General features: G+C 50.2%; 14 protein-coding genes across 14 annotated transcripts; 7 read left to right on the plus strand and 7 right to left on the minus strand.

The window, feature by feature from the left end:
- Positions 1-377: 377 nt before the first annotated feature.
- Positions 378-1,126, plus strand: BO88DRAFT_423602 (carbonic anhydrase; the record flags this gene model as incomplete). Its single annotated transcript, XM_025708660.1, has 2 exons — positions 378-390; positions 516-1,126. The coding sequence occupies 2 exons, from the start codon at positions 378-380 to the stop codon at positions 1,124-1,126; spliced, it is 624 nt and encodes a 207-aa protein (XP_025565580.1).
- Positions 1,127-1,878: 752 nt separating this feature from the next.
- On the minus strand, positions 1,879-3,613 carry BO88DRAFT_403113 (uncharacterized protein; the record flags this gene model as incomplete). Its single annotated transcript, XM_025706283.1, has 6 exons — positions 3,195-3,613; positions 3,032-3,148; positions 2,794-2,984; positions 2,622-2,744; positions 2,496-2,576; positions 1,879-2,432 (listed from the first exon to the last, which is right to left on the minus strand). Coding segments are annotated over exons 1-6 (965 nt in total), but the record flags the coding sequence as incomplete, so codon positions are not given.
- A 1,060-nt stretch (positions 3,614-4,673) lies between these two features.
- On the plus strand, positions 4,674-5,196 carry BO88DRAFT_240779 (uncharacterized protein). Its single transcript, XM_025702135.1, has one exon. It carries the CDS (start codon positions 4,865-4,867, stop codon positions 5,141-5,143), a length of 279 nt encoding a protein of 92 aa, XP_025565582.1. The 5' UTR covers positions 4,674-4,864; the 3' UTR covers positions 5,144-5,196.
- Positions 5,170-5,548, plus strand: BO88DRAFT_240785 (uncharacterized protein). Its single transcript, XM_025702136.1, has one exon. The coding sequence runs from the start codon at positions 5,277-5,279 to the stop codon at positions 5,466-5,468; it is 192 nt and encodes a 63-aa protein (XP_025565583.1). The 5' UTR covers positions 5,170-5,276; the 3' UTR covers positions 5,469-5,548.
- An 80-nt stretch (positions 5,549-5,628) lies between these two features.
- BO88DRAFT_451462 (2OG-Fe(II) oxygenase) lies at positions 5,629-8,591 on the plus strand (the record flags this gene model as incomplete). Its single annotated transcript, XM_025710635.1, has 4 exons — positions 5,629-6,858; positions 6,926-7,275; positions 7,325-7,588; positions 7,637-8,591. The coding sequence occupies 4 exons, from the start codon at positions 5,629-5,631 to the stop codon at positions 8,589-8,591; spliced, it is 2,799 nt and encodes a 932-aa protein (XP_025565584.1).
- A 249-nt stretch (positions 8,592-8,840) lies between these two features.
- BO88DRAFT_478603 (uncharacterized protein) lies at positions 8,841-10,250 on the minus strand (the record flags this gene model as incomplete). The annotated part of the gene is made up of 1 exon (XM_025712006.1): positions 8,841-10,250. The coding sequence occupies one exon, from the start codon at positions 10,248-10,250 to the stop codon at positions 8,841-8,843; it is 1,410 nt and encodes a 469-aa protein (XP_025565585.1).
- A 706-nt stretch (positions 10,251-10,956) lies between these two features.
- BO88DRAFT_334745 (integral membrane protein Pth11-like protein) lies at positions 10,957-12,373 on the plus strand (the record flags this gene model as incomplete). Its single annotated transcript, XM_025702815.1, has 4 exons — positions 10,957-11,160; positions 11,230-11,266; positions 11,328-11,835; positions 11,899-12,373. 4 exons carry the CDS (start codon positions 10,957-10,959, stop codon positions 12,371-12,373), a joined length of 1,224 nt encoding a protein of 407 aa, XP_025565586.1.
- An 11-nt stretch (positions 12,374-12,384) lies between these two features.
- BO88DRAFT_486255 (Gfo/Idh/MocA family protein) lies at positions 12,385-13,787 on the minus strand. Its single transcript, XM_025712410.1, has one exon. It carries the CDS (start codon positions 13,574-13,576, stop codon positions 12,455-12,457), a length of 1,122 nt encoding a protein of 373 aa, XP_025565587.1. The 5' UTR covers positions 13,577-13,787; the 3' UTR covers positions 12,385-12,454.
- Positions 13,788-14,160: 373 nt separating this feature from the next.
- BO88DRAFT_442311 (uncharacterized protein) lies at positions 14,161-15,605 on the minus strand (the record flags this gene model as incomplete). The annotated part of the gene is made up of 2 exons (XM_025709941.1): positions 14,161-14,684; positions 14,746-15,605. 2 exons carry the CDS (start codon positions 15,603-15,605, stop codon positions 14,453-14,455), a joined length of 1,092 nt encoding a protein of 363 aa, XP_025565588.1. The 3' UTR covers positions 14,161-14,452.
- A 1,169-nt stretch (positions 15,606-16,774) lies between these two features.
- Positions 16,775-17,931, plus strand: BO88DRAFT_403115 (uncharacterized protein). The gene is made up of 3 exons (XM_025706284.1): positions 16,775-17,185; positions 17,249-17,474; positions 17,532-17,931. Exons 1-3 carry the CDS (start codon positions 16,821-16,823, stop codon positions 17,715-17,717), a joined length of 777 nt encoding a protein of 258 aa, XP_025565589.1. The 5' UTR covers positions 16,775-16,820; the 3' UTR covers positions 17,718-17,931.
- Positions 17,932-18,323: 392 nt separating this feature from the next.
- BO88DRAFT_403116 (magnesium transporter CorA family protein) lies at positions 18,324-19,745 on the plus strand. Its single transcript, XM_025706285.1, has 2 exons — positions 18,324-19,001; positions 19,056-19,745. The coding sequence occupies exons 1-2, from the start codon at positions 18,478-18,480 to the stop codon at positions 19,642-19,644; spliced, it is 1,113 nt and encodes a 370-aa protein (XP_025565590.1). The 5' UTR covers positions 18,324-18,477; the 3' UTR covers positions 19,645-19,745.
- A 3-nt stretch (positions 19,746-19,748) lies between these two features.
- Positions 19,749-21,302, minus strand: BO88DRAFT_486259 (cytochrome P450; the record flags this gene model as incomplete). The annotated part of the gene is made up of 1 exon (XM_025712411.1): positions 19,749-21,302. The coding sequence occupies one exon, from the start codon at positions 21,300-21,302 to the stop codon at positions 19,749-19,751; it is 1,554 nt and encodes a 517-aa protein (XP_025565591.1).
- Positions 21,303-22,115: 813 nt separating this feature from the next.
- On the minus strand, positions 22,116-23,174 carry BO88DRAFT_423613 (SDR family NAD(P)-dependent oxidoreductase; the record flags this gene model as incomplete). Its single annotated transcript, XM_025708661.1, has 5 exons — positions 22,116-22,305; positions 22,363-22,415; positions 22,533-22,659; positions 22,714-23,074; positions 23,126-23,174. 5 exons carry the CDS (start codon positions 23,172-23,174, stop codon positions 22,116-22,118), a joined length of 780 nt encoding a protein of 259 aa, XP_025565592.1.
- A 655-nt stretch (positions 23,175-23,829) lies between these two features.
- Positions 23,830-25,377, minus strand: BO88DRAFT_423614 (cytochrome P450; the record flags this gene model as incomplete). Its single annotated transcript, XM_025708662.1, has 6 exons — positions 23,830-24,211; positions 24,264-24,532; positions 24,600-24,844; positions 24,895-25,046; positions 25,100-25,291; positions 25,358-25,377. The coding sequence occupies 6 exons, from the start codon at positions 25,375-25,377 to the stop codon at positions 23,830-23,832; spliced, it is 1,260 nt and encodes a 419-aa protein (XP_025565593.1).
- Positions 25,378-27,108: the final 1,731 nt, after the last annotated feature.

Here is a 27,108-nt window from a genome sequence, read left to right on the forward strand (position 1 = left end):
CGGAATGTGTATATGCCTCACTCATCGTGCAACAAGTCTGTGCTCTGATTGTATGGACGAATGGGATGTGCCGGACGCAGAGATTATGCGCTGTAAGCTAGTGTCATGTGTATAGATCGATCCATATCATGCAATCTAGATCATCTGGTGATAGGTGATGGATGGAAAGGGGACGGGTATACGGCATGCTTACTTAGTAGTATCCCCGTCTGAAGGGAGGATAGGTATGATGAAAAGCAAATAAGTATTTAATTCATTCCTTGTCGTCAGTCCTCTCCCACATACTACCAAGTCATCAACTACAATCCATCTAAACCAACTTCCAACCTCAACCTCAACCTCCATACAATATACCACTAGGTATACACCCATCAACCATGGCCGTCACAGGTACTACATCCTCTTCCCTTCCTCCCTCCCTTCGAGTCTCTTTCATCTATCCCTCGCCTCCTCACTAACCAACCAACCAACCAACCACACAGACCTCACACCCCAAACTCCCAAAAAAGAAGGAGATACATACACCAAAGCCCTAACCCTCAACCACCTCTGGGCCGCGAAAACCACCCTCCAAAACCCCTCTCTCTTCCCTACGCTCGCGCGGGCCCAACACCCCCAAATCCTCTGGATAGGATGTTCCGATTCGCGGTGTCCGGAAACCACTCTCCTCGATCTGAACCCAGGCGACGTCTTCGTGCATCGCAATATCGCCAACGTGGTGCATGCCGGGGATGTCAATTGCGCTGCGGTGGTGGAGTATGCGGTGTGTCATTTACGGGTGAAGCATGTTGTTGTTTGTGGACATACGTGTTGTGGGGGGGTCGGGGCTGTGTTAGCTGCCCCGAAGGGAGAAGGGAATGGGAATGGGGATGGGGAGAAGAGTGTGTTGGACGCGTGGTTGAGGCCGGTGAAAAGGGTTAGGGATAGATATGCGAGTGAGTTGGGGGGAATACATGGGGAGTATGAGAGGGGGGTCAGATTGGTGGAGTTGAATGTGTTGGAGGGGGTGAGGGTGCTGAAGGGGATGGGGGTTGTGAGGGAGGCGGTGGAGAGGGGGGAAGTGCAGGTTCATGGGGTGGTTTATGATGTGGGTTGTGGGACGGTGAGGGAATTGGAGGTGGAATAGAGTAAACTGTTGTTTGTAAGTGTGTGCATGTCGGGTTGTACTATATTGTATATTATGGGGTGGTTGGATAGATTCCATGGTTGCATTAGAAATTTAGTGGAGAAGTGAGAATAACTTACTAAGTTCAAGATGCTAGCAGGATCTGATGATATCATGATAAAACCAGTTTAGTGCCTGCTGACTGTCTAAATGAGGCTGATTGTACTATCTGTGTATATGGTGCGATTACTTGCTCGCTGTGTCTAACTGGATTACCAAAGTCGTATTTGGGGTAGAGGAATAGTATAATGCCAATCGACACAATTATATATGATATATATACTATGCATGATATCAAAGAAAAAATGAATAAAGCAAGCCTCGCAGAACAATCTCTTGTTGTCAAACAATTTCATGGAGTGTACTGGTTACTGCGGAATTTGAGGTAGTAACAATAGTAGTAGCAAATATATAGCAGTTCGCGGTGGTGCCACAGCACAAACCACCACTAATACCAGACAGGCTAATCAACTTCTAGAACAAGCTCGAGAAGACTACAGAACAAGCAAAGAATAATCTAATTGACCACGTTGTGCCAACCTGATCGTATGATCCCTCACATTCCCGCGTGGTAAAAATTGATTGTCTGACTCGCGCGTATATTGCGTCCCCCACTGCAGCCGTTAAGGCTTGGCGTTGCTTAGCCCAGCAATAAATTAAAATTCTTACCCTCCTTCTATGAGCCCACTCATGCATGTAAGATAATTAAATCTCTGTATATGACTTTTTAATAGTATTTATAGTTATTAACATAAAGAAATGTATGCAAAGAGAGTAGTATAAGATGCCCCAACTCCAACCAGCCAGCCCACCAACCTCCCAATGCTAATCATACGCCACAATAACCTGCCGACTAACAAGAATATCCGTATCTCCCGGAGGAGTTCCACCCACAAGAATCTGCTTCTGACTATCCCCATCACTCAACTGACTAGGTCGTCGCGTATGGTCAGGTACCGAGGTAGTGGTGATATTGTTGGTGTGCTTTCCCTGCTCAGCCAGCTCGTAATTGCGAGAATACATGTTTGCCGGTCCCGTGCGCTGAGAGCTGTAGTATCCCCGGGAGTTGTATCGGTTGTTCGACGATGTCTTGCGGTCGCGGAGGATGCGGAACAGTGGGCGCAGCGTCGCGACGTTGCCGACGATCATTCCCAGGGCGTTTTCGGCGAATCCCCAGATCACCACGTTGGTGACACTGTAGAGGTAGTTGGATTGGCTGGTTAGGGCGACGGTGTATTTGAGACGGACGCAGGCGGACATAGAGGCGCTGTTGAGACCATTGATTAGTTCAAGCTCACCAGGGCGTAAGTGAATGAGAAACTGTTCTTACAAGACACCCAGGCCCATTAGGCCGACAATCGAGATCTTGGTGTTGCGGTTCAATTGGACATTCCATAGGAGAGGTACAGGCCTACTTCAGTCAGTGGGATTCAATAATAGCTGGAAGTGGCCGTACATGAAAGCCGTCACCCAGTCAGTGAGAATGTTCACAGCCGTGCAGGCGTAGTAGACGTCGGCCAATACGTAGGATGGTTGGCAGTGTCCTCCCTTGGCAAGCAGTTCCGTATCCCAGGCCGCCCTGTAAAGTCAACATCGGTTGTTAGGCTCAGATAGGTCGGGCGTCGTACTCAACAGGGATGCAGTTGATCAAAATAAAGATCAATGCGATGATATTCATCAGCACAAAGACAACAATCACCACGTATTGCACGTAGAGGTACGCTTTGCGACCCTCGGCCACGCGGATCAACATCCAGCTGATACTGAGCTTGATGGGAATAATGGCAGAACAGTAACCGACTTCGAAAATGAGGAAAAACTGAAGAGTCAGTCCTATGTAGCTGAACATATTCGCACAATTCCTACCTTCTGTCCTTCTCCTTGGTATTTGACGTTCTGTGGCTCTGCCAACACAGAGTCACGGATACCAATGCCATTGAAAGCTCCCCCCAGACATCCAGCTACCAGCACGGCGAAGGGCACCTTGGAAAATTAGCCACCAGTAAGACCTTCGGGGCTCTCAACCCACCAATGCAGCCGTCATGATCCAATCCTCCACACTCCATGATTTCCTAGTCACTCGGCAGTATACCCGCAGGCCATAAGTCAATAATGCCAGCGTCGTCAACATGATGACACTGCCCGCCAGCGAAGGCGCTGCACCACCGTAGATGGCCATGGCGTCACGATTGAAAGCAGAGTCAATATCAGCCTTGTGGTGCAGACGAGGACATGGGTGTCAGACATAAATTTGAGGCAACATGGGGGAGTGGACATGAGTGGGGAGTTAATACGGTTATGTTAAGTCGCCGCCATCATGGCAGCTGTGGTGAAATTCCTGCTAGTACCTGGTCTAACACTCTTTAGGGATATCGTCGAGCACGCCGAGACAACTATGGCTTGTGGCACGGAGTCGCCATCTTTTCCACTTCGGTAGCCGGGAATACGAGACCCCCCCTTGCTATCTAAACCTTAAGTGATCGCCCGTTTGGCTTGACAAACGGAGCCTAACTAACTGTATTCATGCGTCCCCATAGTTGCGCTAACGTCCGACGGGCTAAAGTCGATGCCCTGACTCGTTGGTGCGAGGCAAAGGTTTTCCCGGAGAGTGGGTCAGGACTGCCAACAGCATGCGTACCCTCGGATGACACACCGCTGTCGCCATGATCTGCCGATCTAGAACTCCTGGAAACGGAGAGGGTCGAACATTCTGCGACCCTCATTTGGCCGCAGGGGAGGAACGGGGAAATTACTGATAGCGATTGTCCTGAAGTGGTCTCCGGCGCCTTGGCGGCTTCTAAGCGAGATGTCCACTCCACGTTCATTTGAGCATTACTGCATGGAGGTCGTATTTGCCACAGAGGCTAAGAGTCCAGCGGCTCTGACTATTGGATTGGCAACATAACCTGGGAGAAAGAAAGCCCTTCGCAAGAGAAAATAGAAGGGGCGATGGAATTGCCGATAATCGCCGGGAACCCTAAAGGTAGTCCCCGCAATTGCATGTCTGACGCACTAAAGAAACAAAAACTGGGTCCCCCCAACCGGATGGAAGGAATTAATTAGGAAACGACGAGCGCTGCAGGGAGAAATCATGACTCGTCGGGCAACTGCTAGCTTGCAACACAGTAGGACAGACTCGCAATCAATTCTCTACATCCAGTTAGACAGGAAACGCCTGTCCCGTCCAAACGCCATCGGGGAATTCCGATTGCCCTCATCCCCACTGCTTGCGACCGAGCGCCAATCAAGGAATTCTTACCGATTGGTATGGAGGTTGACTGGAAAGCTGCCAAGGCATCCAATTCCGGGTCGATGACACGCACACAAACAAATAAATAGACTTCTTACCTCTCCATCCGTCCCAAGGGAAGAGTCGGGGAACCCGAGCTGTCGGCTCTCATCTGCGCGGGATTGACAATTGACATCCTCTCTTTGGCTAATTGCCCGAGGAAAGAAACTAACCAACTACTAGTCATCCTTGGATCTTAGATAACCAGTGAATGGCGGCTAATTTCCTGCAGGGGCACCTACTAGTCCATCAGTAGGGCGTTCAGGGGCTGCTGTGAGTGTGTGTCTGGCACGGGAGGAGTCATAACTAACTGGCGGGGGAACCGGAGACTGCGCGACCCGAACTCGACCCATGGAACGTCTGTCCCACGGAAATTGCGTGAAGAGCTTTATTTCTCGTGCCGGTCGTCTATGGGCAGAATGCCATATGCTGCATGCTGCATGCTGCTATGCCGCTACCAAGCTTTACGCTTCATGGCGGCGCAGGGCACGAGCCCAAAAAACTGCGTCTGTGGTGAGCTGGTCAGACGTGGATTGTCCCTTTCTTTGATCCTAAATAGTCGATTTGTACGGAGTTCAGCATCTACATCTTGCCGGGCCGCAGTTATTGATCCGTTGATCGACAGGCATCACACTCTCGAGTCGGGGTCGATTGGCGTGGATGATCTTGAAGCTATATATAGAACTTGACGGCTGAAGGAGGAATAGGGGTAACTAAGCACTCGGAATCTTCTCCCCGGAGTCGCCTCCACACAAGTTGAGGAGATATTGTCCGAGTCAAAGGAGGATTAAGTATCACGGAACCGCATTCGACGATCCCTGGATGAGTGGTGTTGGGTTTGCTGTCGGTGGATGGAATCTGTCGTCGCGTTTCCACTTCCAGTATCTACGCAGTAGGAGAATGTCCGGCCTGCCGGCAGGTATACTACAGAATGTCAAGTTTGATCCAGACATCCACACTATTGGGCGAGTCATAAAAACAATTGTGATAAAATGTGAAGGTGACAGGGATTGATGTGATGGTTGGTTTTTGCCCGATGGCCACTAATGGCAGCATGTAACGCGACGCGACTCGCGACCGCATAACCCTCTCCCCTAAGAAGTTGAACTTTGACACCACATTCTCCTCTATCTCGGCACTCACCACCCCAGCTCATGCAAGTAACAGAGGCAATATGAGTTCATGTTCGGGGGAATTGCTCGAAGATGATGGCCACCTTGACCTCAAGGAAGAGCTCTTGTTCACCTTGGACACCATCCAATCTTCCGGATCCTTCTTAGCCGGGGAAGCTTCGCTGGGCCTTGCCTTGCCTGGCCTGGACATTCCAGGCGTGGGCAACATTCGACTTCCCATCTCAGCCGATGATGCAAAAGCCATCATCCAGTGTTGCGATCGCAGTCCCTACGGGAAAGGTTCCGAAACCCTGGTCGACGAATCCGTCCGCAAAACATGGCAGCTCGACCCTGGCCAGTTCTCCCTTCAAAATCCCCACTGGCAACAGCAAATCGGTATTCTGGTGAATGACGCCGTCACCGGCCTGGGCCTGACTGCTCAATCGGAGGAGGTCAAGGCGGAGTTATACAAGCTACTGATTTACGAAGAAGGCGCATTCTTCCTCCCACACCAAGATTCTGAGAAGGCCGATGGCATGTTTGCTACATTAGTAGTATGCCTTTCCTCGAAGCACGAAGGCGGAGATCTCATTGTATCCCACCGTGGTACCAAGATCGAATGGCGAAGTGCGCCATCCTCAGAGTTTAGCTTTTCCTGGGCTGCTTGGTATGCGGATGTTATCCATGAGGTGAAGCCGGTCATCTCTGGATATAGAGTGGCTCTAGTGTACAATCTGATTCATCGCCCGTCGTTTGGGGCTAGGATGCCCATTGTCCAGACAGACAAACTGGCCCTTCTCTTAGGATTCTGGGCTTCTCGCACTGACGAAAAGATTCACCCCGGCCACCCAGCTTGGGATCGTTATGTCGATCACTGCTGCCCGCCAGCACTCGTCTACGCTCTCGAGCATCAGTATACTAGTGCCGAGCTCAGCTTTGATCGACTGAAAGGAGTTGACCAAGCTCGTTTTGCACAACTGCAACATGCGTGCCAGAGGCTTGAGTTCGGCATATACTTAGCCAATATTGAGAAGACCGAATCTGGCGCAGCTGAGGAACCATACGATAGCCGTCATCGGAAGCCTTACTATGAGATAGACGTGACGGAGACCAATCTAGAGTTCTTAAAGGTAGTGGATGCGCTCGGAACTGTTGTCGCAGAGCATCTGCCATTTCACGAGGATTTGCTTATCCAATACGGGTTCTTTTTGAATCGAGACCCGAATGATGAAGAATATCAAGGCTTTACAGGAAATGCGGGTGCCCAGGCCACTCATTTTTACCGAGCGACAGTAAGTCATGCTTTTAGTTCCCACATTAGCTGTGTTTTGTGTATGTTCGATCCTCATAAAGTCATAGGGCGCCATAATCGTTCCAAAGGCTTTTCGCTTTTCGTTCATACTCCACCGGTTGAAGAACTCCGCAGATAATGGTGAAGAACTTCTAGATGAGTGCCTCCGTTCCGTCTCAGAATGTCTTGATGAAGGTTTTACGGCGTGGGATCTGGTCGAGGCCTGCAAAATAACATTACAAAAAGAGTCGCTGCCATCCGAGATGATTGACAAGATCATGCAGATAGCCATTGACGTTGATGACGTGGATCTATTTTGCCAAGCCGTTGAATCTCTTTACGGCACTGTTTCGCCCTCTCAGATTACTAACATCGCGAATGTCATGGCGAAACATGGACTCGAAGCTGTCCGCGAAGCGTATGTTCACCTATACCATGTACAGCGTGTGCGTCCTGACACTTTCTAGTGTGGACCATGTCTTTCAGGTCCAACGCCGTTCTCCCATGATCTATAATTTGATTTCTGAGCGATACGCCTGGCTTGATAGCTTGGTCCGGGAGTATATTGAGATTTGCGAGGAACGGGGCCGAGAGGTATCGCCCGACGTGCTCGATTGGGACATCACTACTGCCAGCAAATTAATCTCCATACATTCGAGGGACACAGCCCGTGATGGCCACAAACTTGCGGTGCTACTAGAAACTTTGCCCCGGGAGAATTTATTCGCAAGGTAGATAGACGCCTACTGGTTCCTGACTTATTACGCTAACAAAACCAGAATCTACCCTTTCCTGGAGACTAAGATTGAGGACAGCGCTTTTCTTGCCTCGTTTTTTGTCTCGGCCTATGATTACTCCACTCCTGATGATTACGACCTTAAATGTGTGGTCGATGCAATGATCGAAGATCTTTTTCCGCAATTTGCTCGCGCTTTCCATATTGAACGCGAGCATACCTTTGCCTACTCCCGGAAACATACCTTGACTTTCAGCGTTAAACCGGTCACGATTGTAAAGGTGCTCCGGATAGGTGATATCAAGGACCTCGACACCACGGCATTATTCGATACCCTCACGGGGTTTGCTCTGAATCTGCGAGGAAACGGCATGGGTCGTGTTTTCTCCGACTTCCTGTTGCCAGTGGTAAAGGATGTTTGCGACAACGTTATCACGTCCAGGAGTTCTTCCACCATGAATAAACGACGATTTGTTAAACACGTTCTGAACAAATATGTGGTTGACTATGTCAAATCTCCTCCTCTCGTGCCACCCGACTATAAGATCAAGACCCGTATAGACTGCTGCTGTCATATCTGTTCTGAGCTTAAGCTAGGGAATTTCATCGAAGATCCCGCGAAAAAGGCCACAGATGTTTGCATGGCTAATTTCAACAAGAAACACTTTGATCGCCACCTTGACGACGCTTATTTTACCAAAACTCTTATCGGACCTCCCCGTTCGGGCATGCTGCGAATAGGCAAAACGGATGCGTTGATGGCAGTTTCCCACTTCTACGCATGGAACAAACGAGCTGTTGAGGCAAAGGGTCAGCTGGAACAGTTGAAGCTGTATAGCTCTCTGAGAGAACTTCTGGGAGATAGTTACCATTCCTTGATGAATCACCCCAATCTTGAACTTCCTGATGGTCATCCTGCGAGTATACCAGTTGAAGCTCTGGATGCTTATCTTGTGCTAGGGAGCGTGATTCCGAGTAAGCGTCGTCAAGAGTGGTGATCTACACCTAACCTGGATATGTTGTAAATACGGGCAGGTGGATTTTGGATGTTCTTGCTCTGTAAATCTTTTTAATACCCTACTTCGTATAATATGATGCTACATTTCTACCACCAGATAGGCATTGAATATGCGATACCCTTCAGCTGCTGCATGTGTCAAGTGTTTACATACCACGTGCGTTGACATCCCCAGAGCAGCGGTACAAAACCAAGTCATATTTACCATCATACATGTCCCGGAAAAGATTCACCGCGCCACGGCATACTTCATCCACAGTGGATCATTAAGCAGTCTCTCCAAACATCCATCCGCCACCCCAACCAGAACCTCCATCCCTCCCTCCCGCGGATTCGGCAACACCACCTGTAACCCATTGATAACCCCAACATGCGGCGCCCGCACTGACTCAATATGTCCTCCCAACAACGTACCCCAATCTAGATCATACAATGCAAAGTCAACCCACGAAGTCAACATGCAATTAAACCCAGGTAGATCAACCAGCGACGCCGGGAAAATCTTCCTGATATCGTCGAGCTGCTCGATTAAAGAAATCACGTCATCCGTGTGCTGGTCGCTCACGCGGTGCAATGCCTTCCGGACCAAGACAGCTAGATCGGCCAAGTGGGCGGAAGTGAGCATCTTGCGCACGGGCATTGACACACCGATATATTCCAGAAAACAGCCAAGCGTGTTCGGGTGGACTGGAGGATCAGTCCGTAACCGGCCGTTCAGGGCGATGTTGAAGAATGATTCTTGCTCCTCGTTGACACTATCTAGGGTTTCTAGCGGCCACTGGACGGCCATCACCGTTCGCCAGAGCAATGCTGAAAGGGCATCGTTGGTCGATATCCACGGCACGTCTGTCGGTGCCGAGGTGTTCTTTGGTGATGCTTCCTTCTTTAACGCCGCCAGTGCCTCCGGGGAGAAATAGAAGACTTGAGCCCGGTGGTTTTTGGCCAGCATCTTCGGCGGCAGGCCTTCGGGTGGCTTGGACGGGAGGACGACGTATTCGGGGTGGTCTTCTATTCGGCCTGAGTTACGCCCCGAAGAGCGCATGACTTTCTCACGGTCTGTGAAAATGGCCAGCGGGAGTACGACAGGATCTGTTATTTTCAGTCCCTGTGCGCGACGGCACTCCTCCGCCCAGATCTGAATCCAGGTTTGGAATGAGGTGCCGTCGCCGGCCATATGCAGGATACACCACGTTAGAATCAGTCCGCCGCGGATGAAGTTGGCTTGGACGAGCGAGATGGGTAGGTGCTCTCCTGGGTCTGTTGGCCAGATGTCACGGCGGCACATTGAGTCGGCGTCGAAGGCGTCCACGGGAAATTGTCGGGCTTTGAGTTTGACATAGCTTGGAATCGTTTCTTGCGTTCGTAGGTCTTTTACGAGGATAGCCTCTTCTGCGTTGGGCCCTAGCATCTGCAGTTTCATTACACTGTCCTGCCTGGCGGTCGGGTCGGGGATGGCCTCGCAGGCTAGAATAGGGAGGCGCTGGGCTGCGGCATCGTAGCCGGCCCTCAGGACTCTGGACACATCTTCCAGCACGTAGTCTTCGCCCAGGGGGAAGGTGAACACGTATCGCATGTAGCCTCGGGGGCCAATGAGTTCGAGCGGAGTGAAGGTTGGCACGTCGGGGGCGATGGAACCCATCTCTGTCTGCTGAGGAGGGGGCCTAAAGATTGTCGGATTGGCAGTAGGCAAGGCTGATCCGTCCTTCTCTGGACTTTTTATCTGTTGCAGCAAGCAGGCAGTCGGACTCGACTTTCCCCGCTGGTTTATCTAGGCGTACAGCCTAGCGGGAGGGTGGTTCGATTTACATGGAGTACTAGTAGTGAGATGAACAGGATTAGCCGTGCTCACTGCTACCTCCTCCAGGTTGTCATGATCATGACCACTATAGCTGCTTATGCTATTGTTGCACATTATCCCGTTGCAGTAACTGACAACCATCCTCCGGCTCGATACTACTGCATCGCCTGTTCGCTTGGAGTGTCGGTTGAGACTAAGGGCAAGCGAAGGAATCCGCCCCCGGTCGTGTGCCTTTGGGGCCCCACGCCGGCGACTAATTGTCGGTCCCTGTGGCTGCTGTCAGCGTTGAGCTAAAGAGACGGTGGCTTGTCTTAATATCCGCTTTAAAGGATTGTCATATCCGTGCATTTATTGATTGGGTTCGTTCGTCCGGCCCCCAAGCTAGTCGGCCGATCTTAGGATGCGCCATTCCCGCTGCCAGGATGCTCAGCCGTCCGTAGGGACCATTCCTGGTCGCCTTTATACCACTGCTTTCTGGTTTAATGAACCTGCTTGTGAGTTTTTCCTGTCGCTACTATTGTTGTGTTGTTGCGGTCGGCGGACCATTATGGCCGTGGATCCTGCCATTGTCGCTATATTCGGCGAGCCTCCGGATGATATTGATTTGACGGATAGTAGGGTTCAGCAGGATAATGCGGTCGTGATTTTTATTCTCTGCTTGGCTGTCATTTCGGTTGTGTTGCGCTTTGTTGCTCGGCGGGTTTTGCGCAATTCTCTTATGACGGATGATTGGGTCATTATTCTTGCATTGGTGCGGTGGACTTATTCTTCATATGCGACTTGTGTTGAAAGGCGTTGGCTAATTTTACCTGGTGTCTAGGTGTTTATCTGCACAACTTCCGGTTTGAGTATCTCCGGTAAGGTCTACTTAGCGATTGCAAGCTTTTGCTTTGCAACAATTGAGACTGACGAGAACAGGAGGCTTCTATGGTGCCGGTAAACATGTCTGGGCTATCAGCGTCACCAAGCTGATGACACTATTCAAGGTTAGCAGCACCAGGCATAGCACTGTAGCCCGCGCACTGACATTTCAGATCCTCTATATCTACGTCATGGTATATTCAGCCGTATGCGCCGCTTCCAAAGTCTCCATCCTTTTCTTCTATCGCCGTGTCTTCATCGCCTCCCATGCAGACCTTTCTCTGCGCATCGGCATATATCTAGGCTTCTTCCTCACTCTCTCCTACCCGATCATCATCTGCGTCACAATGGCCACGGCGTGTAAACCCGCCTCTTACTTCTGGGAACAGTTTGGTGGTGCAAGTGGCACATGCATTGACACCGATACTTTCTTTCTAGCGCTGGGGATAATCAACATGCTCAACGATATCGTCGTCTTGTTGATTCCTTTCCCGCAGATCGCTAAACTGCAGATGAATCGTCGCAAGAAGGTGGCTATTAGCGGTATCCTGGCCGTAGGCAGTTTGTAAGTCTCCTCTCCTCTATACCTTTTAAACGTAGTTACACTAGGAATAACATTGGTTTGCAGTGCCTGCGTCGCCAGCATCGTCCGCATCTACTCCGTCGACGAGTTCACCAAACGCAACGACGTCACCTGGACCCTCGGTCCCGTCTTCATCTGGTCCACCATCGAGCCAGGTCTCTCCATCGTCTGTGCTTGCTTGCCTCATCTCGCCCCGTTGGTCCGGTTAGCGCATATCAAGCTCTCCTCTAGCCAGGATAGCAAGCCAACACATCCGAGTACACCGTGGCGGTCTCGGAGCGGCATCGCCAATGGGGGTGGCACGCCTTCAGCGGGTCGACGTGTGCACAGTGTCTTGTCGACCAAGTATACGTTTGATGGGCAGGATGATGAAGAGATCGGACTCACGAATCATGTTACGACGAGTACAAGTCTAAGGAAGCCGCACTCGATGGAGTCGGTAGAAAGGGGAAGGGGAAGTACGGCTGATCAGTCGATCATGGTGCATTCGAGTTTTGAGCAGTCTGTTTCGAATAAGTAGAAATTTATACCATTTAGTTTATTATCACACTATCAATGAGGCTAACACATCTCTACTTTCCACCTCACTTCCTCCGAACAGCTACTCATTCCTAGCCAAAATCTCCTCAACACTCTCCACCTTGACCACCTCCTCCCTCTCCATAGCCTTTTTCACCGCATCAACGACCACCAACGCCCTCAACCCCTCAACAGCATCACACCTCGGCGTCTCCCTCCCCTCCAACACTTGCACAAAATGCTCCAATTGCAAATCAAACGGCACTCCCTCATCAACCTCAAACTCCTCCACTTGCAACTTCTCACTCCATCCCTTCTCCCCCTCAACCCCATCATAACTCCACCTCTTCAAATCCGGCACACTCAACGACCCCCGACTTCCCAAAACCCGATAAAACCCTCCTCCCTCACCACCCACCTTCGGGATAAGGGGATTCTCACCCGTCCCGGCCTCGAAATTCCACGGCGACGGCGCACAATCACTCACCACGAAGGTACCCACCACTCCGCTAGCAAAGCGGAATGTAATTGCCGCGCCTTCTTCCGCCGTGTGGTCTGCATTACCACCTGGGCCACCGCGCTGGGGTAGGGTTTTCTCTGCGTAGACGCGCGTAATAGGCCCGAAGAGGTAGTGCAGGAGATCCACGTCATGAATGAGGTTGATGCTTAGCACGCCGCCTTTGTTCTTGTCGCTTCTCCATGAGGTAGCGCCGGTGAAGTAGGATGCTGGCTTGTGGAGAGTCCATAGGCCTGATAGAGCGAGGATGGAGCCCAGGGATCCGGACTCGAGAATTTCCTTTGTTTTGGTGATGTAAGGGTTGAATCTCCGATGGTGGCCGATGAGGACCTTTACGTCTGGGTGCTTCTGGTGCGCTTGGAGTAAAGGAAGCGCGGTGGTGATGGTATCACTGATAGGCTTCTCGAGTAGGATGTGGATGTTGTGGCTGATGAGTTCGAGAGCCACGGGGACGTGCGTGTGGTTGGGGGTGCAGATGATGGCGGCGTCTGGGTGCGGGATGTCGGGTACAGAAGATAGGAGGGCTGATAAAGAGGGGAAGTAGAGCGTGTTGAGGGTTTTAGCCACGGATGAAGCGCTTGGAGAGGGGTCGACCAAGGCAAGAAGATTGGTGGAGGGGTTGTTGATGACGGATTGGGCGTGGCGGGGGCCGATGAGGCCGGCGCCGACGATGATGATGTTGATCATGATATTTACGAGCTTCTGGGTGCAATTGCGTGAAGAATGATGGGTTTTGTGCTGGTGAGAAGGGTGTTTTTATATCGGTGAGTCAAGTTGGGATTCTGCGGTGGGTCTGGTCTGGTTTGGTCTGGGGTAAATGCAGTCCCTGACCGGGGAGTGGATCTGGATGCATATGACGCTGCATAGTAATGCGGCTGTTGCTCTGGGGCAACTTGTGGTGGGAATTATGCCTGACATTGTGCTGGGTAATTGGGGTGGCGTGGGAGGGCCGGAGAAGCGCTTACCCAGTTACATAATGTGTTTTGCCGGTGGGGTGCGGGCATTGAGGATGGATACGGAATCGGTTCCGGCGGTATCTCCCCCGCTCGGAATCCATCCCGTAGACTGCTACGATCAGTGTGTTTGGTGGGGTTTACCCCGCAGGTCTACCTTGGACTGGGAGATGTATTGTCCCGGGAGCCCGGAAGAGGGAATGGGGACAATATGTGTTGCGAAGCAAAATGAATTATGGATGCTAAAGACGAAAAATGAAGAATGACGATACAGTATAAAGAACAGTCTTCGAATACAAAACAATATAAGATCAGGTACTAAGATACAAAGGAACAACAAAGTGGGATCTCACGCAATAGGAAACGCGGGCCAACGGCATTACTGCCCAGCAGCTGGCTGTTTTCATGACAACGTTAGGAACATCTCGTTGAACGCATCGAGTGCCTTGATGTGGGAACGACCTGAAGCTCGCAATTTTCACGTTGGTAGCCGTTGTCAAGATTGATAAGATGTGAGAACGACGACTGCTTGAATGCTTTCTGCAGCACACTCGTACCTCTGCCGTTGATCAGAGGTTATCCTTCCAGTACTCAATCAGACTTTCGCTTGTCAGTTGTTCGATTTGGCATCTGCATATGCACGTAAGGCAATCGCCAGTAGAATTCCACCAAGACTGACCATGTCACTTCGATTCAGCGTATTCCAGGGCCCGAATTCACGCATCCTGAGAAACGGGGACGGCCCGGGGGGCAGCGTGTTGTTGAGATACTGAATATAGGCGTCATCATACTCCGCAAAAATGAGATAAATAAGATGACGGTCCTGTGAAACATGGAGACGACTAATGCTAGTGAGCGACCGAAGTGGCAGACATGATGCCGAGGAAGACGCTAGATACTTACCGACCCGGCAGATTCAATACACCAGTAGAATCAGGATCTGATTTGATCCAAGCCACCATCTGAGCAGCCTCCTGCATGCAGATTGGAATTCGCTTTTTCTCCCTTAGCATTGGCTTTACTTCAATCAATGCCCGCGCCTTCCCAGGAGGCCCTCCCTTTAGATAGCCATCCGTTCGTGCTTCATACGACGCATGTTCGAAATCTGCCTTGAAAGATTTCCGATGTAGAGTCCAGTCGCATGCTTCAGGAAAGTGTATGCTCAGAGCATTCAAGAAGTCCACAAGTGCTGAATTTACAATCTGCTCATCTTCAGTTTGGGGATACATTTGATTCGAGATCTCACTCGGTCCTGGTGAATTGAAGGGCGTTTCTTCGCCTGGTGTGTTTGGTATCGTTCCCGTAGACTTAGTCGGGGTCTGAAGCTGTATCTCCCTCATTTTCCGCTCTAATCCACCCATTTTGCCACGCGTGCGATGGGCAACAGGAGTAAATGCCACATCCGGACGAAACCTCTCATCAAGGGACCCCGAGGCTTCAGACTGGTACTTTTTAGCCAAGGCGAATGTTCCCTCAAGGATAGCGTTGCTGGTGAAGCTCTGGTGGTAGCGATCCCAGGATTGAAGTGTTGCCAGAAGTTTGTCCGCCTTCTGTTTCCATTCCTTGAGGCCAAACTCTTCCAGTTTTAGTTGCCTGGCCATGGAGGTCTTCCAAAGAACATGAAGTAGAAGGTATTGCTGGTGGTTGATATTCGATCCAGACGTGAGCGGAGCATCATGGATAGTTGAGTTAGACACCTCATGCGAAGCGGCCCACTCCCTCCACTCAGTCTCGTTTCTCGGAAGACGGTCTTTGCTAGCCATGTCTGCTGTGTACGTGAGAGTTAATGATGATGGGAACTAGGCAGGTTTCCTGACAGTCATATCTGCCTTAACTTATATGGCAAGATCACAAGGCCGACATAGACGATTCCAGCGAGGGTGTGCTCACTACTACGCGCCCATTCTTGCGTGACCACCCAATGCAATGACACGCTCATATAGCACAGAAGCATCTTAACCGGCTTAGTAGCAAGGCAACCAGTGGAAGACGGGGGATGGAGCGGCTGAAGGGTCCAGCGGCTAGTTACCGCCGCCGTGGAGGTCAGTGGTTTCATTTAGCGCATGGATACCAGTGAAGGGGAGGCTATGACCGCTGCTGCCTATCACTGTATCATGTCAAATCTCGATCTGGACTCCGACATAGGCTAATGATACGTATGTGCCCAGAGAGATGTAAAATGGATGCAAGGGAGCCGCCTTGTATTGATTCACACAGGAAAGACACGGGCATCGAGGAGCAGCGAGAGGGTACGCTAATGATAGGACCAAGGCGCTCAGGCGCTTGGGCCAGCCAATCGCAACGCTTATCTCATCTTGCCTTTCTAGAGAGAACGAAGGACTTGATTAATACAATGAACTTTCCAGGCTAGCTAGTGCTAGGTGGCAGGAAGATAGGGCGCTTGGTACAGGCGTGGGTACGTATTAGCTCATCTGACCACCGAAGGTTGCGCCCCACCCCCATTCTATTTCAACAGCGTCCTTGAGCATTCCCAGAACAATGAAAGCTTGTTCTACAATTGGTGGTATTTAGTTGTGACGTATTAAGCTAGTACGTCGACCCTTTCTCTAATTATGAAGCAGCCTTGTGGGCTTTGGCGAATTTGTAGAATCATGTTGGGCGTTCTGCTATGTCTCGCGCCAATGCCCCTTTTTAACATTAGTCGTTCGCACAAGATAGTCATAACCAATGGGACATTAGACACATGAGTTCGCTCTGCTGCTATTTGAAACCCTATCACTATTCCTGGCGCGTAGCTGCAGCCACTCGGAGAGAAGTACTGTGGGCAACTTGCCCGACGAGGCTGTATGCCTTAGGCAGAAGAGCCGTCCGCCAGGCAGCCAGTGTTCCACCCAATCCCGTTGCAAGTTTACCTGCCGTTTTTAAAGTTCCCTCCTTCCCTCTCCGCCCTTTCTCATCTTCCATTGTTATCCCCCTTTCTTCCTTTCTCATCATCACCTTTTTAGGACTCAGTCTACATGTCTGATCAACAGCTTCTTCTTGAGCGACAAGCTCGGCGGCATGCTCTGGCCAAGGTTGAGGAGCGCATCAAGCAAACACCAAATATGCATGTCGAACCAAGCGACCTGAAGGCGGCTGGTATCCGCCACTTCCCTTTGTCCCTCGAGGGTGCCAAGGACCGGCCGTCTTTCTTCAGACCGTACGAAGAGGAGCTGCCTCTTCCAGTTGAGGAAGACGAATTTCTTCAGATTGAGCTGACCCCGGATAATATCATGTGGGACACTCGTGCGTTGGAGCTCTTCCTCTTTGACCACTTCCATGACTGCAGAGGGTCTGCCAAGCGCGAGTATCCCCAAAATCCTCCGTATGGTGTGTACCGAGAGTATGTGACTTCTTTCCCCACTGTTCCGGTATGTTAGCTGGCTCTCTGACTATATCATCCTAGAATTGGGGATTTCAAGTTCGGCCAATTACTGGAGTGTGGGAAGTTTAACTGGTATGCTGTTTCGGTGACTGATTACCCAGACGAGAACTTGCCCCACATCAAGGCAATCGTGGAAAATGATGCTATTGGTGATGGTAGACTACTCCGTGGAGAAATCATGACAATTACAGACATCATGAGGGCCCGTCTAAGAAGCAACACACTGCGACTGCATATTATTGCTCCGGTACAGTCTTTCTCTGACAGATGCCATTAAAAGCTTCTACTAATCCTGGTCTTGTAGATGCTGGTTCTTTCCCTCATGGGCCCCCGTCATGCCCGTGTTCTAGAGGCCGATTTTGATGGAGCGATGCTTAACATCCGTGCTTCGAAGTTGTATGATTTCACGCGGAAGAACACAGATGCTGTGCAGCTGCTGACGCGGTATTGGCTGGGTGGGGCATGCGGCCAGACCACGATGAAACCCTAAGTTGATATATCTCATTGTGGCGTTCAGGTTTGGCGTTGTACTTGAAATGGGACGGAACATGGGCATTGATCACGATAATTTGGATTAGCTGGCTGATAACGACCGTCGTTCTGGCAATGACGTCGACATATACGAGTTAGGTATAATGGGAAAATACTTTGCATTCATCATGCTCGGGAAGTCGAAACTTCAAGGGTAAATGCACAGAGAGCACCTCTACTAGAAATATGCCATAGTATAGTAGACTCACTTGATATCACCAGTTCGTTTAAATGATTTCCTGTCCAGCTGGTTGTCACGTGCTGTTTATGACGAATGCGGCAATGCGGAGGAGATGGCGACCCGCCTCTCTGATTGGCCAGCTTCCGAGAGGGCGAGGAAGGACCTCTAGAGCCTCGGTTATTTTTAGATGATTTTTGCACAGTTGATAGATCAGAGATATGGACTGTGAAGTGTCAAGGGTGTTGATCAACTTTCAAGAAAGACTGACCGGGCGGTAACACGTGGATGGCCTGATCCCGTTCTGATTGGCCCACAGGCGGGATGGCAGGTGCACCGCCACGGCTCCGGCTCGACTTTTCTTCTCTCCCTGTCTTTCATCGCATCACCGGGCTTCATCCATCGCACACACAAATCGTCAGGATGCGCTGCGCTTCCCCCTTGGGATCCCCGTTGATGTCTTCTCCATTCCAGCTGTGCCCATAATCTTCAATCCGGCCTTCCCCGCCCAGGGATGGAGCCCGCCCCGCTGGCTGCAATCATGTCATCTGATTCGATCCCCGACTCCCGGCTGGAGAAGCCCCGGCCGGCAGCGGTCAGTCGCATCAACTTCTTCACCTCCCAGCTAAATACCTCGATTGAGGCTTCCAGTATCGAGGATTTGTGCTCTGTGTATAAGCCCTTTGACCTCCTTCTGGAGACAGGGGCCCACAGTGGCCTATGGTGGCTTGATATCACGGCTCCAGCGGAAGAAGACATTGAAGCTTTAGCGCGATTCTTCAACCTCCACCCCCTGACTACGGAGGATATTAAAACCCGTGAAACCAGAGAAAAGATCGAACTTTTCGGTCACTACTACTTTCTCTCTTTGCGACCGCCGCGCCGACTCGAGACGGACACTGGCGTACGCATCGTCTCGCACAACCTCTACGCCGTGGTGTTCCGGGGCGGCGTTCTCAGCTTCAGTTTCGACCCCAGTCTGCACACTGGCCATGTGCGACAGCGTATCAAGGAGCACAGCAGTCATCTGCTGTTGACCAGCGATTGGATTTGCTATGCCCTGATGTAAGCCACTACTACCTTAGCTCTGTTACGGTAATGTTTGCTGACGCTTGACAGCGATGACATTGTTGACGGCTTTGCCCCGTTCATCAGTCGTGTCGAAACTGGTGTTGTAACAGTGGAAGACTCCGTCTCCATTACTCGGCCTGACGACATGGGACTCGCCTTGCAGCGTATCTTCAAACTGCGCAAGGAGGTCATGAATATTCGTCAGCCACTGCATGACAAGATCGACGTCATCCGGTCCTTTGCGCGGCACTGCGATATCTCCGACACCTCGTCATCGCAGGTTGCCCTGTATCTAAGTGACATCTGTGACCACGTCGTTACCATGATTGCCAACCTTGAGCAGGCCGAGCAGATGCTCTCGCGATTGCAGTCCAAGTACCTCACCCAGGTTCACTTCGATTCCGGACGCATGCGCAATGGTATTGCGTCGGCACTCAGCAAGCTAACGGTTCTTGCATCTATTCTCGTGCCGATGCAGTTCATCACGGGTTTGTTTGGAATGAATGTCAGAGTGCCAGGGAAGACGCATGATGGGGACAACTCACTCACTTGGTGGTTCAGCATCCTAGGTTTCATTCTAGGACTAACAGTTATATTCGCCTGGGTGGCCAAACGGATCGGACTGCTGGATCGATAAGTGCTACACATACATACTATGTTGCATAGAGGCTACATCTTCATCGTACATACTTAATACCATATACCTAATGCTATACTATTTTCTTGGCCGAATCCCCTTATTCACGCCCTAATATCCAGCCCAAGCGCCCGCTGGCTCTCCCGCACCTTATCCATCAACACCGCCATGTTCTTCTCTGTGTCATTCCACTCCCGCTCTACGATCGCCTTGGCCTTCTCACTGCGCGGCACAAACAGCGCCTCGAATGGTTCCGGTGTCGACACAAAAGCTGAATCAAACGCCATATCATCCACCGGGACTGGTTTCCCATCATCTCCCAGCGGCGCCTGAATATCAAATGCCCAAAGAATCCTAGCCATTAGTAAGAACAACGAATTTCTCGCAATATGCCGACCTGTGCATATCCGCCGTCCATATCCAAAGAAATTGCGAAACCGACCATCCTCCTTCCCAGTCGCCTCGAACCACCTCTCCGGCCGAAACTCCAGCGGATCATCCCACGGCTCATCAGTCAGACACATCGACCAGAACAACGGAATCACCGTCGCCCCCTTCGGAATCCGATACCCCATATAAGTATCTTCCTTCCTTGCAGCATGCGGTATCCCACCCGGAGCCATCGACCTCCACCGCAACGTCTCATCCACAACTGCTTGCACATACACCAACTTCTCTTGATCCTCAAACGTCGGCATCCTATCCTCACCCACCACCTCATCCAACTCCTTCCTTGCGACCGCCACAAACCGCGGATCCGTCCGAATCGCCAACACAAAGATCTTCATCACCGCCCACGTCGTCTCAAACCCCGCATCCACCAAAATCCCCAAATTATACGCCAAATCCATCCGCGGCATCCCCTCCGCATGCTTCGACGCCGAAAACTCCTTCGACCAATTCCACGCCTCACTACTCAACCCCTTCTCCAGATGTCTTGTATGCACACTCGCCTCCAGCCGAAACAACTTCTCCGCCAGCCTCTTCCACGGCGCCACCGCCGCCGGCAAGTAATTCAACACCGGAATCGCATCCACAATCCACGTTCCCACTCTCGCCGCGTAGGTAAAATTCCCCTGAATGGTCCGCATATCGCGCAACTCCTGCCCCTTTGGCGAGAGAAGCCGGAACCCGTACGCCAACGCGAACATCAAACTCCCACTATATCTCTCGAAATGCGCATCGAAGTCATTCGACCGCAGCAAGTCGAACATCAGCTGCTTACTTTCCAAATCCTGTATGGGGTGGTATGTATTCGACGCGCGGGGACTAAGCAACGGGGCATCCAGTCGCTGGTGAAGTCGTAACCAGTCATCGTATTGCCGGATGAGCATGTGCAGGCCCTTGGTGATGTTATTCGCCATGACGAGGTCTGGGCGGTCGGCGTAAATGCTGCCGCGTTTGTCGAGAAGATCGCGCGCGATGGTGGGTGAGGTTATGAGGATGAGGGTTTGGCGCCCGAATTGGGCGGACATTATAGGCCCGTAGGTTTTGCTCCATTGGTCGAAGACTCGCCATGGGAGGGTTTGAGGGGCTTGGTGCAGGTTGCCGATTAGGGGGAGGCGGCGTGGACCGGGGGGGAGGTTGCGGTCGCGTTTGTATTCGTAGAGGAGGCGGAGGGTGAAGAGGGCGAGGAAGGTGAGGAGGATGGTGGGCATTGTGGTGGTGTGGATGGATGTACAGGTAGAGGGTGAAAGGTATCAGACTGGAGAGTTGGGCGGGGAGAGGGTTATGCTTATATCTTAAGGTGGTACTATTCTTATATACCACTGTTAAATAGACTCTTCCCCTCTCGATTACACGAGCAAGGATATTCCTTCAACACTACTCGCCTCATGAGGGGGTTACAGAAGTCTCGGTTACGTTGCAACGACAGCCTTGCATTAGTTTGTGCTTCGGGCGGGTTGAGAAAGGCCCATTATGGTAGTGGGGAAGTCTAATATGGACAGTGGTAGGAGCAATATCGTCACGCTAGTTGTTGGATGGCCACAGTTTGGTGTCACTAAAACGCCCATGCATGGTTTCCCCCTCAAGCAAGACAGTTGTGCCGTCTGACGACCCGCTCAGATGCATTAGTGCACTGACGGGGCGTCTGTCACTTGACGCACGGCCGTTGAGCGACGAGGGCTGACTGGTGAAGAATTGTAATAGGAGTTTATTATTGGTGGGTGTGTGGTTTGGGCCGTTCTGGGCTATATGGTGTTCCAAGGCAGGATTGCAGAATGGGAGACTTACTACCCGGTAAGTATGAGATATATTTAGCTGGTATTATGATTCGGACTAGCGGGACTGTGATCCATGATGCTTACCAAGAGAATTTTCAGATGTTGAGGAGCATAGTATTGAGTCATCAAGATGACAATATCTTACAATTGATGGTGAAGAAATGAGCAGCGAGAGTCCCAGGGCGCAGGAATAAAGTTCTAGAAGTAATGGAAAAGCCAATGTGCTAACCGATGTCATCTTTGTAACTAAAGCCCATATCCCCCGTCAACAACTAGGCCTGCTCCATAGACATAGCTGCTCATAGGCGAGGCCAGGAATAAAATCGAGTCCGTGATCTCCTCCACATCGGCTACTCTCCCTATTGGTGTACTTTCTACTTCTTTCTTAAAGACTCCCGAGTCTACTGCATCCGATATCATTGGCGTATGCACAAACCTGTATACTCTTCAGAGGACTGCAAGGGGAGCAGCAAAAGAGACTTGACTTACTTACCCTGGGCAGACGGCATTTATGCGGATTCCACTCGGGGCGTAGTACTTGGCATCCTACGCCATTAATCAGCTCAGTTGAATAGTAACTATTGTATAGGTATTAGAACCATTTTCGTAAGTCCCATCACGCCTATAGATTCGCATAAGCCATGAGCAAAGTATATCATGGACTCTGGAAAGCTTACCGTGTTTCGAAGATATATATGCAGGAAAAGGTATACCCGTAGCGGAGGCAGTAATGCCCAGCGTGGAGCAGACGTTAACAATAACCCCGCGACCACGTCGAGTACCACACGACCTGTACATTATTAGAACTGGCACCTATACCCATGCAGCTATGATTATCCCATACGTCTGAGCGAGCATCTGCTGAAGAAGTGCCCTCTGCGACATCCACACACCCGTCTGGTTGATATCAACTGTCCGCTGCCAGTCCCTTAGGGATGATTGATGTGTGGGCTTTCCTGGGTCACCAACTCCAGCACAATTAACTCCAATATCCACGCGACCGAACTTGGTGGCGGCCTTCTGGACGGCATTGTTGACTTGTGCTTCGTTCGTCACGTCAACAGATGCTGTTAGCAGCTCCACATAAGGAGATGTTTGTTTCAGCGACTCGGAGACGTTCTGAAGATTGGAAGAATTGATGTCGACCAACGCTAGCTTGGATACTCCGTTCTGAATGAATTTACGAGCCACGCCGGCTCCGATGCCTGTTTTTACTTCAGCTTCGCTGGTAGATTCACGTAATGCTGCCGTCCTACCCGAGCCTGCTCCAGTGATGAAGGCTGTTCCATGTAGAAGATGAGCCATGATAGTTTGTTTCAGATACCATTGGAAAGAACAATAATTCAGTGTAAAAACTGAAACGGGGATACTGGGGGTATCTGGTAAGACACTGGCCTTGTCCATTCTGCATTGGCAGACTGGTGCCCACGAAGATCCCTATGCAAGAATGCCATTTCAGGCCTCTAGTGCCTAGGTACACAGCTCATGCAGACTATCTTCTCTTATGTAAATCACTAATGTCGTCATAATCTTGCCTTGCGTGTCTCACTGCTTTTACCCCCTCGCATTCCCGGAGTATCGTAACTGGGGGGCTGCATGGAATAGTAGTCACATGGTGGCAAGTCCCATTTCCCTTTCTGAAATCTTGCGCAACATCCTGTTTTGCTTACTTGCAGGGCGGGTTATAGTGCGACGAGTTCAGTGCTTACGGCATCCGGTCCTGCCCAATTAATGAAGTAAATTATGAATCAATCCCGCCATCCCATGAAACAGAATCGGAATTTTGTATTTGCTAGATAACGGCAATCCGAAGAATGATGTCCACAGGGTAAGTATCGTAAGCTTGTATCATTACTACCAGATTATTGACGGTTATGATGAAGCTCCCGAGCGTTTGGAGGTGAAAGATGATAATAACCAAATATAAATCCTAAGATATATAACTGAAAAACGAAGTATGTCAGACCATGACAGTATCCCCTTTCTCCCACGGATGTTCTATCTCAATAGAACGAATAAATGATTCATGCTCTTTACTCCGTAGTGTAATTGAGATTGCAAAAGCCTTAGGGTGGCTGATTACTCCCGGCAGATAATCCACAGCGGGTTCGATCTCCCTTCCATCTTTGACAGGCTTGCCAATCCGGAAAGCCTGCAACGACCGCACGACAGTAAGAAAAATGGTAGAGTCAGCAAATCCACGACCGGGACATATTCTACGACCGAATCCAAAAGCAAGATTATGGGGATCGTTCTCTGCGTGATGGGTCTCAGTATTCAGAAATCTTTCAGGGTTGAACGTCATCGGGTCTGAGTAGACTTCGGGATCATGTAGAAAAGCCCTAGAACTCCAGATGAGAATGGAAAACTAATTATAGATACTAGACAGCTCACCATATATTTGGGACAATCGTTGCATCCTTTGGAATCAGATAACCTTCATATACATCTTCCTTCGTGGAAGCATGTGCAACGCCAAGAGGAGTGACAGGGTTCCACCGGAGGACTTCTTTGATGACTGCGTTGATATATGGTAGGTTTGTGCGGTCTTCTGGTGTTGGGAGGTTAATCCCTACAACCTCGTCAAGTTCTTCTTGTGCTTTGGTTTGGACGGTAGGGAAGAGGGCCATGGCCAGGAAAAATGATGATATGGCGGATACAGTCTATATAGGTCAGTCAGACCTTGAATGTAAACCTTTTCATCATATGGTTCATTGAAGATGTACTGACCGTATCTGCACCAGCCCCGTACAGTGTTGCTGCCGACCATTTGATTTCCATTTCCTCCTCTGAATCGATGTCGGTTCCCGCCTGGGTGAGGTGCTTGGAAACGTAGGATGGCTGGCACATCCCGTTCTTCATTTGTTGTTGGACAAACACATACGGTTGCTCAGCCAGTTTATCCAACGTGGATCTCCATTCGCGGGCTTTACTTTGGAATCCGGCCCCAGGAAACCATTCCGGAAGGTATCTCACTGTGAGAAGGATTAGGAGGTTCTGTTGGTGCTGAGAGTCTGGTACATACATAGAGGGAAACTATCCACAAGCCATGTCCCTGGCGTATGAGCTTTTCCAAATTGCTCCGTCGATGTATCAGCAAGATCAACAAGAGGATCACGGCCGTGAGGTTGCGTGGTATACCCGTAGACAATTTTCAAGATGGTAGCTCCTGTTTGGCTGTTTCTATCTGTGAGCATCGTGGTACTGGATTAGACGGGCATCATATATACCTTCTGATATGATCCACGAGTCGCTCAGGGGATTGGAGAGCCCGAAGAAGAAATCGCCGAGCTTCAATATCCTGCTGGGTGTAAAACGATGAGAGGGCATTAGCTGAACCTAGAAACTGGTGGATCCGCCTGCGCTGTCCCCGAACATGGACAGGATTGCGCTTCATTGTGACCATACGCTCCCATCCCGCCCTATCCCGGAATGGAATTCTCAGCGCAATTTACTAGATTGTAGAATGATCACGATTCAGAACTTACAATTCAGAGCCAAATATCATGCGAGGTCGGGATGAGTATTTCGCCGATCGCTTTTCCAGAAGATCAATCGCAACCTTGGCATCGTTGATAATGATCAACGTGGTTCCCGGCGTCGACACAGAGCTGATAGGGCCTGGTAATTCAGCTTTTATAAAAGGAGCCAAAGCTTGAACGATATCGACATACCGTAGATATCTTTATGCCTTAACCAGTGCTCCCATTCTCTACTCCCCTGAGGCGGAAGATCGTGTATATCACCAACCAGCGGCAGACCCTTAGGCCCCGGGGGCAGTGGACGTGCCCCTCGCTTTCGGAGGTGGCCAAGCCTGACGATATAGAGAGATAAGATCCCAAACGCAAAGGCATATACAAGAGTATTCATTATCAATGTCCACAATTAACACTAGTCTTTTGTGAAAGACAAATGAACAAAAATCAAGTGGTAGCAAAAGCTTCCAAGAATGAATTGGAGTGGAAAATAAATTTGCAGAAGAGCGGTTCTGCACTCGAGATGTCTAGTTCCATTGGTCATATCCTGCAAAATGCAATCTGGGTAGAGAGTATGACAAGATGAAGTTTTGTGATACAGAGTTCGTAAGGATTGTTAGTTTAGCTTAGGTACAGAAGATCTCTCCTTCCCGTGTTCGAACAACGCATACCCGCGCTACCATATTATATCGCTTGCATAGGGTATTGATGTGATGTATGTGAAGACCATAGAATTCTTCGTTAGAATAGTATCGGCTGAGGCACTGCGTGTGTAAAGAAGATGCTAATAGGAGCTTTTCTGCGGGAGAGTGTCTGAAGGGGAATGGATTATGTCAGAAGTAGGAATACGCCAAGTGTACCGTGGGACAATACAAAATATCTGCCGAGGAAGCAAGGATGCAGCTTCGGCAAAGGGGATCATCTGATTTGAGCTGTAATTGTACTGTAACAAGAGCTGTTCATGAGCAATGAACCATTATATCATCTACGCCATGTTAGGCACCAAACATCTATTCTGCATAGATTGTGCACATTCCAACCACGAAAGACGCCGTATATAGACGTCATATATCACACTGACTTGAGTCTTGTAAGGTCCTCTTCCGCATTTCGCGACTTATAATGATTCTTCTTAATTTACTTCATTTTACATGCTAGAACTGCCTCTGAGGAATTACCGAATTCCTATTTGCGGCTTGAAGCTAGCCTTACATGCAAGAGATGGCAATATTGCGTCAATAGCTGCGGAGGCTTTGTAGCGAATTTCCTCTTGATCAGCCTCGCAGATTCAAGTTATATCCCCCGACAGCACCATGGTGTGATGCAGAGAGAGTTCACACTCATTATATGACTTACTAAAACAAGACTGGAGCAGCGAGTGTATTTCATGATATTGGAGACATTGTATGTTTTTTACTCAGCTGAAATTAAGAGTCAAATCAGCCTGATTCTCAAATATTCACCCAGGCATCCCGGACCTTCGGCTCGCCAGTGCTGTCCCCGTCTTCATAGTGCCCGAGTGCCTACTCGCCGCTTTGACCTTCAGCAACTACGACTCGGAGCTTACACAGTTTAATGAATGAAAAAATATTCTGGGTTACTATGCTTCTCCCAAGGCTGTTATTTTGTGCGCGAAATTGGATGACTACCTGGTCGATTTCCTCTGACAATAGTCTTGACCCTATCTTTCCAAGAGCCATAGGGTGTATTGACCTGCTTACACCCATACCCTTTGCGTTGTTCTTGGGTATTCATGCTTGAAA

The sequence above is a fragment of the Aspergillus vadensis genome (genome assembly GCF_003184925.1).
Source record: "Aspergillus vadensis CBS 113365 unplaced genomic scaffold BO88scaffold_5, whole genome shotgun sequence".
Lineage (NCBI taxonomy): Eukaryota > Fungi > Ascomycota > Eurotiomycetes > Eurotiales > Aspergillaceae > Aspergillus > Aspergillus vadensis.

Bases quoted from the DNA above. Each gene is read 5' to 3' on its own strand.
- BO88DRAFT_240779 (XM_025702135.1), top strand. From the start codon at position 4,865: ATGGGCAGAATGCCATATGCTGCATGCTGCATGCTGCTATGCCGCTAC.
- BO88DRAFT_240785 (XM_025702136.1), top strand. From the start codon at position 5,277: ATGAGTGGTGTTGGGTTTGCTGTCGGTGGATGGAATCTGTCGTCGCGT.
- BO88DRAFT_403115 (XM_025706284.1), top strand. From the start codon at position 16,821: ATGTCTGATCAACAGCTTCTTCTTGAGCGACAAGCTCGGCGGCATGCT. The intron at 17,186-17,248 runs GTATGTGACTTC...ATATCATCCTAG, and splicing joins CCGTATGGTGTGTACCGAGA to AATTGGGGATTTCAAGTTCG. The intron at 17,475-17,531 runs GTACAGTCTTTC...CTGGTCTTGTAG, and splicing joins GACTGCATATTATTGCTCCG to ATGCTGGTTCTTTCCCTCAT.
- BO88DRAFT_403116 (XM_025706285.1), top strand. From the start codon at position 18,478: ATGTCATCTGATTCGATCCCCGACTCCCGGCTGGAGAAGCCCCGGCCG. The intron at 19,002-19,055 runs GTAAGCCACTAC...GACGCTTGACAG, and splicing joins TGGATTTGCTATGCCCTGAT to CGATGACATTGTTGACGGCT.
- BO88DRAFT_486255 (XM_025712410.1), bottom strand. From the start codon at position 13,576: ATGATCAACATCATCATCGTCGGCGCCGGCCTCATCGGCCCCCGCCAC.